We start from the raw sequence: 13,281 nt of genomic DNA, 5'->3' as shown, positions 1-13,281 counted from the left end.
AGCATCTTTTTCACTACAAGTGGTTCAGGACTTGGGTACATTGGAAGAATTTATAGAGGTTCTGGTGTGGAGTAGTAAAGTGTATCATGGGTCAGGATCAAGATGAATTACAGAGCTGTGCCAACCAAGGAATACTAGGGAAATAGTACATCAGCAGTTCCCAGATTTTCTGGGTACATGACTCAACTTCCAGTCAGCTTGCATCCCAACTTCCAGAACAGACTCTTTCGAGAGAATTATATGAGGCTCACAACTCTGTTTGTAAATGCTGTGGCCCTATTAGGAATGATGTTACTTAATTTGGGAACCACTAACATAAGCAAAATCTGCAACAGGTTGTCAGAGCTCCATGGGGGAAACTTGCACAAAACTGAGGTGCATCTTGGAACTGACAGCACAACCTATTACAGAAAATCAGAATTGACTAAATACAACTGGAGCTAGGCTCTAAATATCACACCTGAAGTTTACTGAAGCATGTAATGTGTCCATGTCATATATGGGGGAATGACAACTCAGTGTATGTTGCAGATTGCACAACAGACTGGTAGATGATGGACCAAAAAAAAAGCAAGTCTTCAGAAAAGGTTTATGATATGTCTTCTGTTAATATTACATCACAAAGATCCTCCCCCAGGTTACCTGTCAGTGCCTTAGTGTCTGCCCTTTTGCTCTGCTGGATTCCTTTCTCAGCCCAGATGTAGATGATGTACTCCAGGCCTGGCCTCAGTCCCGTCAGGGTGGTAATGCTCCTGTCATTCCCCACAGCCATCTCCCTGCTGTCCCCATCAGGAGAAGTGTAGGTCACCATGTATCTGTCTATGGGAGCCTGAACTGCCTTCCAGGAGATGGTGGCTGTGTCCTCTGTCACTTGATCAGTCACCAGGTTAGTTGGACTGTCAATTTCTTTAAGAGAAAGTTTAAACATGAAAAATCAAACTGTGTTAGAGCAAGGTTCCTTTGCCTCAGGGAATCCATCAGTTTATTTTATCTTTTTTTACTCTGATTTCTGAACAAAGGTGGGTCTGTACCACAAAGTTTGACAATGCCTGAATCTGATGTTTTAACTTAGGTACACCTTCACTCTTGATAGTCCTGGTGGTAGGCTACTAGGCTTTGCTTTTTAAAGCTAACAGTACAGCCACTCTCTGAACCAACACACAGGAAAAGCCACATGAAGCAAGGTACTATTGCCTTTTGGTCCCCTTCAGATCACATCCTCTGTGGAATATCTAAGCACCTTCTAATTTAGAAGCAGAAGTGAGAGAACCAAAATTTCAGATACTGGCTGGGGTCCTGCCACTGGGAGACTGCATGGATACCTTATGCTGTTATCTCATTATGTCCTTTCCTCCTTCAACAAAGGTAATGAAATAGTTAGTATTACTGGTATTATCACAGGGATGACCTGAAGGTTAAAGGTTCAAGATTGCTTGCAACAGATTAAAGAATCAGCATCATAAGATTATGATGGCAACCATAACTGTGGTGAGCAGTAGTGTAACTGGCAGGGGACGGGTGGTAACCAGGGCATAAGCCTTAGGTGCTTCCTTTGAAAGAGGTGGGATGGGGCACAGCTAGTGGCTGCCCATGTTGCTGCCACTGCCAACACAGCAGCCAGCACTGCCCCATCTGCTGCCACTGCACAGGGCAGAGTGCTGCCCAGTTATGCATCTGGTGGTGAGAAAAATGCCTATCCATAACTAAGGCTTCCCAAGGAAAGAAAAGGAAGTCAAAAAGTTAGAGCACCAACCGGGCACTTGGGAAACCAGGTTTCAATATCCTACTCCAGCACAGACTTCCCATGTGACCTTGAACAGATCACTTAGAGCCTTTTCTACCTATCTGATGCCTAAGTAGACCAAGTCATAAAAATGTGGTGAGAAGGAGATGGACCCACCCACTTTTTTATTAGCAGATGTACTTACCTAAGTGCAATCCTATTCCACCCTCTCTGAGTGTCTGAAAAACTTAATACAAAAGGTGGGTAGATCTTCCTCCTCTTCCACACTGTTCTTTTGTGACTTCATTTTAAAGATAAGATAACAATGTGTTACAAAAGTATTAACAGATTTTCAGGGACCTGAGCAGCACAGGGACTCACACTTTGGCATCTAATTAATGGAATAGGAACTGAGTATCTCTGTCTCAGTGTCCCATTTAACAATGGGGATATCTGCCCTACCTCACAGGAGTGTTATCAGAAAAAATACTTTAAAAGATTCTGGAGGTGTCCAATCGCTATAAAATAATGGGTGTCCTAGAAGTACTTAAGACAAACAGTTGGAAAGGCATTGTTTTCACAAATGGAGACTGCTCATTCTACCAGTAATTACAGTAGATCCTGTCAACAGTGAATTAGAATTCTGTCATTTTTTTGTGATGATACTGAATAGACTTCACTGCAAGAGGCATTAGGCAGCAAACAATTTGTTATACTGAGCCTCTCCTCAAAATGAACCTGTGCTTTAACAAGAGACACTTCACTCAGAAAAAAACTTGATTGTAATCTTGTAACTGGATTGGGCCCCAGGGACAGCCATGACCTCCCCCACCCCGGTGGCAACTCAGCTCCTGCCCTGCTCGGGCTCCTTTGGTACCCTTCCTTTTCCTCTTTCCTGCCATGACTGATAAATTAATTAGGTTACAAAAAGGGAGGTTGCCCCAGGGTCCCAGAATGAGACCTCTTCTATTCTTGGTCCAGTAAGTACCTCCCAGACCCAGCTGATCTCAGTCTTACCCTCAATATTAAGTGAGGCCCTCCTGGCCCTATCCGTGTTCCCAGGGAACCAGTTGCCTTAAGGCCTATTCATGTCCTCCTTCAACCCTTACAGCCATAGCCATGCCTCATAGATGTTACTTTAGATTGTCCACTGGGCCTGGTAGCCCCGCCTGTTAACCATCTAGTCCTTCTAGCCCAGGGGTCAGCAACCCCTGGCACGAGTGCCAAGCATGGCACGCAAGGCCATTTTGCTTGGCACACCACCACCAGCCCAGTCTCTAAGCAGCTGTTGCCAGCCATGGAGCCCAGGCTGCTCCCAGCAGGCAGCTGGGAGGCTGCAAGCCCTGCTGCAAGCAGACTGGGCTCCATGGGCTGGCTGCAGCCGGGAGGCTGCAAACAGCTGCTCTGGCATATCAGCACTTCAGCACCTTCCAGGGTAGACATTGTGGTTTTTTCGGCACTGCAGCCAAAAAATGTTGCCTACCCCTGTTCTAGCCTGTCATATCCCTGGCCCTGACAAGACTCTCTTCTCCCCAGGCCCCAGTCGACTTCCATCTCTCCTAGACTTCAGCCTCCTAGTCCTTTTAGCCTGCCATGGACTTAGCCTTCTGCTCTCTGGGCCCCTGGCCCTTGCCATGCTGCTGTAGTCTATCCAAGCCCTCAGCCTTCTGAGTCCCTAACTCCAGCCTCTGCTTCTGCTCACATTCCAGTCAGCCCACTGGGCCCCTGTCTCTGGCAAAGCTCTCTCTTTTCTCTAGGTACCTGGCCCTAATCCCTTTCTAGGTTTGACCCTCTTGGTTCAAGTCTGCTCTGACCTTAGCCCTGCATTCCCTGGGCCCCTAGCCCTTGCACAGTGGCTGTAGCCCTCTCTCAACCCCTGACCCCAGGCTGGACTATTTCCACCACCCCAGGCTTCTGCCCTTTTAGGTCCCTGACCCAAGCTGAGTTTCTTCCACTACCCCAGACTTCTGCTCTCAGGGTTTCTGACCCCAGGCTGGGCTGTTCCCACCGGCCTTGACCCTGCTAGCCTCAGCTTGTGCCAGACCACAGCCCTTTGGGCCTCCAACCCCAGGCTTAGCTGCCTGACCCTGGCCTTAGCTCTCCTAGACTTGGCCTAATGCAGCACACCTGTCTCGGCACCCTGAGTCCCTGACTGCGGGCTAGACTGCCTGCTACTGAGTACTTGCGAGGCATCCCTCCATGGCCTCCAGCCCTCCCCTGATAGCCACATCCGGTCCTCCAGTATTAATATAAATATACACACAAGAAACTGGGTATCTAACAAAAATCTCCCCTCACTGGGGCTTAACTATCCTGCAAGCTGTAAGTCCCCCTTTCACTTGAAGCTCACGGGGACTGGTCAGTTCCTCTCCTGACCAGCCGGCTCAGGACCTCCTTTCTCCTGCTGTCTGTAGGGCCAGATTGACCCTCCTTGCTTCTAGTGCTGGGTTTATATACCCTGGAGCACTGCCTGTTCTGGTCACGTGACCCTAATTAAGCACAGAGGATGCCCTTTGGGCTTAATGGGATGCCTGCTTGTTGTAGTACAGCTAGCTCCTGCTCAGCTGCCTGCTGCAAATTTTCCTTAAAGTAACAGGAGCCCCTGGCTCCCTATTACAAACCTGAACTCTCCACTTCATTCTTTTACCCCATTACCTGTCACAGCTGTAGTGTTCGTGCTCTTGCTCTGCTGGGTTCCTTTCTCAGCCCAGATGTAGATGGTGTACTCCACACCTGGCCTCAGTCCTGTCAGGGTGTGGACACTTCTGTCCTGCCCCACTGGCAGCTCCCTGGCATCACCATCAGGAGAGGTGTAGCTCACCATGTACCTATCTATGGGAGCCCGGACCCCCTTCCAGGAGATGGTGGCTGTGTCCTCTGTTACTTGGTCGGTCACCAAGTTAGTTGGGCCATCCATTTCTGTTAAGAGAAGGTTTTAAAGTGATAAGTTAAAAGATGCCCTAAAGGAGAACTCTGATAGAGGCTCTGACATTCAGAATCAAACCCCACATATCTTCTCCCTTGCTAACAGTTACCTGTCACAGCTTTAGTGCTTGTCCGCTTGCTTTGATGGGCTCCCTTCTCAGCCCAAATATAGATGATGTATTCCATGCCTGGCCTCAGTCCAGTCAGAGTGGTCATGCTCTTGTCTTTCCTGACTGCCACCTCCTTGCTGTCCCCATCAGCTGAGGTGTACCTCACCACGTACCTGTCTATGGGAGCCTGGACCCCCTTCCAGGAGATGGTGGCAGTGTCCTCTGTTGCTCGGTCAGTCACCAGGTTAGTTGGGCCATCTAATCCTGTAAAAAGAAATTTGAAAGTACAGAGTTCAAATTCTCAAGAGAGATATCCCAGACTAACCAGTTAGACAATTTGTTTATTTATTTCTTTTCCTTCAAATTGTCCGTAGGCACTTGCAGCAGGTCAAAATATTTTCCACTGCTTTATGTCACTGTTTTCTATCTGACAAACATTAGCTCATACAGGCATACCTTGGAGATATTGCGCGTTCAGTTCCAGACGACCGCAATAAAGCAAATATCGCAATAAAGCAAGTCACATGAATTTTTTGGTTTCCCAGTGCATATAAAAGTTATGTTTACACTATACTGTAGTCTATTAAGTGTGCAATAGCATTATGTCTAAAAAAACAATGTACATACCTTAATTAAAAAATACTTTATTGCTAAAAAATGCGAAGTGAGCAAATGCTGTTGGAAAAATGGCGCCGATAGACTTGCTCAACGCAGGGTTGCCACAAACCTTCAATTTGTAAAAAACACAGTATCTGCAAAGCACAATAAAGCAAAGTGCAATAAAACGAGGTATGCCTGTACTTATCTGTTTTGAAGCAACTCAAGTTTCACTTGGCTACATCCTGGTCTGTGCACCCAAGCCACCACTGAGACCATTCAGAATGCAGAAAGATTTAAGGATGCCAATAGTGAGTCAGTTAACTTCTGAGGCTGGACCAGATAGCTCAAAGTCCTTCTCTGATGAATCAGGCACATACAGTGGCTCTTTAAAACTTTAACTTTTTTGTGGAAAAAATGGCACCTTTTGCATTAGTAGCTATTTAGGATCCAGGGGACCAGTCCATATTAGATTGACACCATTTAGAGAGAGGTGGAACTTGAGGATAATAATGATACTTAATTCAGTTCATCTTCAAATTACTGGTTAACAGCAATAAATAATTTGTCCTCAAAATAGCATCCCTTGTGAGGCAAGTACTGTCATCCTCATTTGGTAAAGGACAACACTGAGCCAAAATGGCTAACTGGCTTCCCCAGGGACATGCAGAGTCATGAGTTCCCAGTGCCCACCTTTGTACTCATCTTAAATAAACTATTCCATTTACACTGTTACCTGACACAGGTCATCCTAAAAAAACCCAATATTCTTCAGTAGAGACTTCTAGGCTAAGGACAGAAATGACACACAGACCACTATAAGTAATTGGAAACTGGTTAAAATCTGTAACACAACAGAAGCTCAATACACATAAACCGCTTTCAAAATGGCTGAAACTGGTTTAGGATAAACCTGGATGGATGAATTATTAGACCCCTACTATGCCAATAACAAAAATATGAGAGGGACTGGATGGTGATTCCATGTGGAGATCTCTGTGGTTCCACTAGCAATGGACTCCTGGCCAGCTCAAGGATGGAAAACAGATGTACTCTGAGCATGTACAAAATGAAACTGCCTTGCTCAGTTCCATGCCCTGCCAGCTGTGCAGCCCCAGCCCCAGCCATTTAGATGTAGTATTTTTACTCCTAGAATTAGAGAAGTCTTCCAGCTATCTGCCTCTCTGTATAGTAGAATGACATAAAGCAATAGCCTCATTATCTCCCTTCTTCAAAGTCCTAGAAGTGGGAAGATCATTCATACACCCCAGCTCCCATATTTACTTGAAAACAAAATAAGACTTTCTCCCCTGAACAGCATAAGGGTTTTTTTTGTTTGTTTTGTTTTTTTATTATTAAAAACATTTTATTAGAAAAACTGACACTATGAAACTCATTAAGAAAAACAACAAATAAACGAAACCCACCTGAGGTTTCACAAAGTTAATACAAACTCATTTTCACAAAATTTCCTAACATTCACAGGAGAAATAATATCACTTGTGACTTGCTGAAAACCCATTTAGAAATCATTTAACTTGTTTCTTATATAATTCCAAGTTTCCTCACCCACTCTTGGAGTCCCTTATCCATTTTATCAGAGGGGAAAAACAAAAACAGGCACTATTAAACACATTGTGGAACCAGAATCCCACCTTATTACATAATATTCACATATTCAATGTCGCATTCGACCTGCTGAAAGCCCCCCCCCCACCCTTGCTGGCAAATATGCTGTCCCTTAAACTATCCTATGCCTATGCGGGGCTGAAACAACCCTCTGAAGTCCAGCCCTTCCCAGGGCGTTGTATCCCCTCCTTGCGTTCTCTGCTTTCCTCTTCCGCTATAGAAATACAGCTCGTGCATAGCTAATTGCAGACATTCTACCGTTGAAAAGCACAAGCCCTTTAGTGCTAGCAGGGAACGCACTTTCCAAATTGCTACTTTAATACATGTGACAAGCACCCTCACACCCCATGACCCATCCGTCCCCTCTGTCAAACCATAGAGCACGTTTTCACTCGTGATCCCCGTTGCCCTCCCTGTCTCCTTCAAAAAAACCCCTGCCCTCCCCCACACCTTCTGTGCATAAAAACAACCCCACAAAACGTGCACCACGGACTCGGGTTCGTCACAAAGTTCTCTGGGGCACTTGGGGGACCGTGAGAGTCCCCATCGATATAGTACTTGTCGCACTGGCAGTGCGTTTCTCACGGCCCTCCATGCCAGCTCCTCGTGCTCCCCTTTCCATTCCTTCCCCACCAACCCTCTCCACACCCTGCTGACTTTGTCCGTGCTCAACTCCCCGACATCAGCCATTCTCTGCTTCCCCCTGAGGAACTTAAGGACTTTCCTGGCATCCGCCAGTCCTTCCATCCCTAACCCTGCCAAGCCTTCCCTGGCAACAAAGGATCCAAGGCGTGCATAAGGGAGTGACATCCGCCAAGCCCACGCCCCCCGCCACCCGCTCCCAAACAGTCCCAGCCTCTGTAGGAGCCTTCCCCCCCAGAAAACGCAAAGGTTAGAAACCGGTCCCGCTGCGCCCCTCGCTTCCCTCACGACCATCTTCAGAAAGTGCACATAAACAAAAACCTCTATATTCGGGAGAGCCCATCCCCCCAAGCCCTCTTCCTTATATAACTCTGTCCTGGCCACCTTCTCTGTCTTCCCCCCCTAAAAGAAGAGGCATAACGCCCGCTGGACCCGCCGGGCCTGTAGCCAGGACGGGGGGTACGCCATCGCCGTGTACAAGATCTTTGGCAACAGGCACTGTTTGATCACTTGCACCTTTCCCCTTGAGGATAAATGCCGGGTGCTCCACAACCCCACCGTCTGGTTGACTCTCCCTTCTAACACTTCCCAAGCCCGCTTCCTTTCCCATGGGTATCCATCCACACACCCAGGATTTTCAGTTCCTCCCTTTCCACCCTCAATCCAAATTTCCCCAAATCCCCCCAGTTCCCAACCGCCAGGACTACGCTCTTGTCTGTGTTCACTCTTGCTCCAGATACCTCCCCAAACTCCTTGGCGTGCTTCACCACTCTTTCTAAGGACACCTCGTCCCACACCACGCATGTCACATCGTCCATGTACAGGAGGACTTTTAATTCTCCACCCCTCGGCACTCGAACACCGCTAATCTCCCTATCACTTCTAATTCGTTGTGCCAGCGGCTCAATGGCGCAAACAAAGAGCCCTGGTGACAGCGGGCACCCTTGCCTCACCCCCGAATCCACCGCAAAGGCTTCTCCCAGGAAGCCCCTCACCAGCACCCTGCTCGTTGCCCTCCCGTAGAGCGCCCACAGCCACCCCACAAATTCCCCTGGCATCCCCATCCCTGCCAGAACCCCAAACAGAAACTCGTGCCCGATGCTGTCGTACGCCTTTTGCAGGTCCAGACTCGCCACTATCGTATTCCACTTCCGGTCAGTAATGTACGACAGCGTATCCCGTAGCAGCCAGTGTGTGTGTGTCGTCCGCCGCCCCCCCACCACGCATATTTGTTCCCCGCCCAGCACCTGCGGTAACACCTCCCCCATCCTTGTCGCTAGGATCTTGGAAAATAATTTATAATCCGAATTCAGCAGGGTGATCGGCCTCCAGCTCTTAATGTCTTCCCGTCCCCCTTTCTTATAGATCAAGACCACGACTCCATGGGCAAAGCCCTCCCCTACCCGACCCCGATCCATAATTTCCTTAAACAGGGCCAGCAGATCCCCCTTCACTAAATCCCAAAACTTCCCATAAAATTCCACCGGGATCCCGTCGCCTCCCGGGGTCTTCTTTAAAGGCATTGTCCTCAAGACCCCCAGCATCTCGGTTTCCGTCAATTCCTTTATCAGCCCCTGTCTCCCTTCTTCCCCCACTTTGGCTTCCAAACTCCCCACCAGCCCCTCCAGGTCTTCTCGCCTCCCCGCTTTTCTACGAAACAAATCCCCGTAGAACCTAGTCACCTCCCGCAATACCCCATCCACATCCTCCACCCTCCCTCCGTCGGCCGTGCGGACCGCCCCCATCACCCGCTTCTTCCTTCTCACCCGCAAGGCGAAAAATCTGCCCCATTCCTCTCCCTCCTCCACCCACTCCGCCTTGGCCAGGAACATCCGTTCCTGCATCCTGGTCTGGAACCAATTTTTCACTCCCTCCCTCGCCCTTTCCCATTCTCCCTGTACCGCTGCCCCCTTCTTCCGCTCTTCCCACAACCTTTGAACTTCCCCTTGTAAACTCACTAACTCCTTCTTCCTCTGCCACGCCTGCTTCCTCCCCACCGCAGTAAACCACTCCCACACACGTTGCTTGATTTCTGCCCACCAGTCCCACCGTGTTGGAAAAAGGGGCTGTAAGGATTGCCACTGGCGATACGCCCTTTGAAAGGCCATGCATTCCTGTGGGTCATCCAGTAAGGACACATTTCATTTCCAGACCCCTCTGCCCTGTTTCAGCCCCTGCCTGATGCCCACTTCCACCCACAGCACGCGGTGGTCCGAGAAGCTGACATCTATCAGTCGCTTGCCACAGATTGCCAGTCCCTCCGACACCAGCACAAAATCGATTCTCGATTGGCCCCGCCCACCGGGATCCACGCTTGTAAAGACTCCTGTCCCTGCCCAAATATCCTGGAGCCCCTCATCTTGAATCCACCCCTGCAACCACTTCCCTGTACTATCCATCCCGACTCCCTCCCCAACCCCTACCCGCCCACCCTCTTCAAGTATACAATTGAAATCCCCCATCACGATCCGCAACCCTCCACCCCCCATACACATCCCCATTTTGCGGAAGAAACGCACCCTCTCCGTTCTCTCGGCCGGGGCGTAGACGTTGTACAACATTACCTCCACGCCCTCCACCTCAACCACTGCCTTTTGCAGTCGCCCTTCTTCCAGGACCTGCTGCCCTTTGATTTTCAAACCCCGCTCCCTCATCAAGAACCCTACTCCTGCCGCTCGATTCTCGTTTGAGCCCCCCCACCACGACGGTCCCACCTCCCAGCACTTCTCCAGATAGCCATAATTTCTCCCCCAGGGGATCCCGCACTCCTGTAGGCCCAACACCTGCGCGTCCAGAACTTGTAAGGTGGTATACGTTGACTCCCATCTCTGCCTCCCATATACACTTCTTACATTTAAGGATGCTATAGTCAATGCCATCATGGCTATTTTTCAGACAAAAGCCTACCTCGTTAAACATCCGATCCGCTACTGGGATCTGAGCTGTCTTCCCCCACTTTCCGCATCCCCGTGGCCCTAGCCAGATGTTCAACAGCAGTCGGGCTGAGGTAGCCACAAACGTCCGCCCTCCCAGACTCCTCAACCTCTTGTCCCTTCCCCAGCAGTTTCCCGCTCTTCCCCTTGTCTCCTTCCTGTGCAGTCCCTTCTGTCCCCTGGACCGTTCCCCTTTCCTCCTCTATTCTCTTTTTCATAGGTTTAACCCTCTGCTTCTTCTTTCTTTTTACAGGGGAGGGTTCTTTCCCCTTCTCCCCAGACAGGTCCAAGTCCATGGTTGCCAAATCCAATTCGTGTGCCCCTTCTCCCGCTGCCTCGCTCTGCTCCTCGTCCATGTGTTCCTCTCCTCCCGACTCCAAAAGCTGTCAGCCGCCTCGATCACGTCGTGTCTCTGCTCCGCTTCCGGTGTTTCCTCCACTAGGAAGGTGTCTACATCCAGGTTGGTGGACTCCGCCTCCTCTGGCATTTCTTTATCCCTCTCCTCTGCTGCGTGTGACTCTCGGGCTTTGTTCGCGTAGGACAGGGGGCACTGGCACTGCAAGTGCCCCTCACCTCCACAAACAGTACTTTTCAGTTCCTCTTTACAGGCTTGTGCCCGGTGCCCCCTGCCGCCACACCTGTAGCAAACTGTCAGGCTACAGAAGGCAGCCAGGTGCCCCACCAAGCCGCACCTGCTACACAGTTTCGGCTGGCCATGATAAGTCACGTATCCGCGGTAGGGCCCTATGGACACGACAGAGGGCAGGTGTCTCACCCTGCCGGGGTGTCTGGGGTCTTCGTCCAGGATGACTCTGGCTCTCCATGCCCCGGTCCAGATTTGCCACTGATCCAGGACCCGCTGAATATCGAGGATCTTTTCGACCCGCCCCTCCAGCCACCTTCTGACATCTGCATACTCTAGAGGTCATCTGTATACATTTTAAAATATAAAACTCTCTCCCGTGCCTTCTGGCCTGCTTCAAAATGCAGACCCCGTAAGTCCTCCTTGTCTGCTACGTCCACATACCGGGCCCAGAAGGCCGCGTACGCCTCTCGCCTCCAAAAGGTGATATTCCAGTGGCGGAAATTATCAAAAGCCACCACGCAACTTAAATTTTTAGGGTTCACATGCAACTCTTCAAAAAGCACCCTGGTCATAAAGTCTGCTCTCAGCATAGTTGTTTCTCCTTTGACCCCTTCTGGGGTCAGAGTGGCCTTCACCCACAGCTTCAGCGTTCTTCAGGGGTCTCCTTCTTCCCACAAACAATAGGAAGGTTCCGGGCCCTTCCGGGCAGATTTACTGCTCTCTGCAGAGCTCCGCCTCCCTTCTGGCAGCGGGACCGCCCCCTCTCTAGAACCTTCGTGCCCAGCAACATTACCACTCTTCCTCTCCGAAGACACCACCTTGCCTCTTCAGCCCACCGTGGACCAGTCCCCAACCACCTCCGATGCCATGCCGCCAGGACACTCACCAGAAATGCTCTTCATTGTCGAAGCCAACACTACCTCGCTCACCTTGTTGCATATGATTAGTGGGACCCTGTGCCCTCCATAAGTTAAAGCCAGACCACATTGCTTTGTGCTTTATCTGTACATAAGTTTTTGAAAGATGCCAGGACTAATGACAAGAACACCCAGTTCTAGTCATGATTGGGGCACTAATTAGTACATGGATCCTTTGTTGGGGGTATCTGGAGTACACACATACTGAGCAGTGCTGAGCTGTGGGGTTACCATAGCTTAAAATGCTGTTAACTGCTGGGGCCAAACCCAGTGACCTATAGGATACTCATGAATCTTTTGGCTTTGGACTAATTTTATACATAGTTTGTATTATATATAAGTAGGTGCCAAAGTGCTGCTTAAAAGTGTGTTTATGGAGTGCCTGTATTAAAACTTGCAGCAGTTTAAAAAATGCAATATGCATAAATTCTGGATGAACTAAATCTATAGGAATTATATGCAAATTGCTACATGTGTGTTTTTCCTAAGGTCAGTGTTTCCAAATTTGCCCCTGAGTTTGGGGAGAGCAGGGTCTGACAGTAAGGAGGGAGTGGGGAAGGGGCTGAAGGGGGAAAAAGTTGGAGGGGATGACAAAGGGGCTACCTGACCTCCCAGATTTATTTTCTCTTCTGTAGCAGTGGGAAGGGAACAAATTCAAGGCCAACTTCCAATAATTAGATTATATACCTAACAATTTATAACAAATTTATAAAATTTTCCATATGTAGAATCTAATTATTGCATGGTAATCTTATATTCAGGGTTATCTTATATTCAAATACATGCAGTACTTTTTGCTGCTGCTCCCCACTCCTACCTCCCACACTCTTCTGGGCTAGTGATGTTGCATATGGTAAGCCCCCATACAGTATAGTAAACTCTCATAACTGCATCAGGAGTTTTGTGATACTGGTATTTGCTGTCTGATTCAAAGCTCCAGATCTCCAGTATTATGTAAGAATGAGAGGGATATTTTTTTTGTCTTGCATATAACCCTATGTCTGTGGTGGTGGACAAAAGCTTGGAGAAATAAATCAAATGTATTCTAAATGCTCATCGTCCTGTAAGGAAATAATAACCACCCAAAATTGGGGGTATTTTTAAATTTCCTGTTTTCAGCCAATTTGTAAGCCAGAGTTATATTTTTTTCTATACTTTCTATACTTTTTTCTAACCCTACCCCTATTGTAATACAGATCAGATTCATAGCCCCCTAAAT

General features: G+C 48.7%; 1 protein-coding gene across 1 annotated transcript in view; it reads right to left on the bottom strand.

Annotated features, from left to right (window-relative positions):
* The window catches only part of TNN (tenascin N), a 50,685-nt gene that overhangs the window by 19,308 nt on the left and 18,096 nt on the right, over positions 1 to 13,281 (bottom strand). The window contains exons 7-9 of the mRNA XM_090047803.1: positions 4,759 to 5,022; positions 4,379 to 4,642; positions 643 to 906 (exon numbers count right to left, since the gene is read on the bottom strand). Of these exons, the coding sequence (XP_089903929.1) occupies positions 643 to 906; positions 4,379 to 4,642; positions 4,759 to 5,022 (792 nt within the window). The remainder of the gene's footprint in view (positions 1 to 642; positions 907 to 4,378; positions 4,643 to 4,758; positions 5,023 to 13,281) is intronic.

This window comes from Crocodylus siamensis, chromosome 5, assembly GCF_052110815.1.
Source record: "Crocodylus siamensis isolate JL-2025a chromosome 5, ASM5211081v1, whole genome shotgun sequence".
In the NCBI taxonomy this organism is placed as follows: domain Eukaryota; kingdom Metazoa; phylum Chordata; order Crocodylia; family Crocodylidae; genus Crocodylus; species Crocodylus siamensis.
The sequence above is the reverse complement of the archived record's forward strand: the minus strand, read 5'-3'. Positions and strand labels throughout refer to the sequence as shown.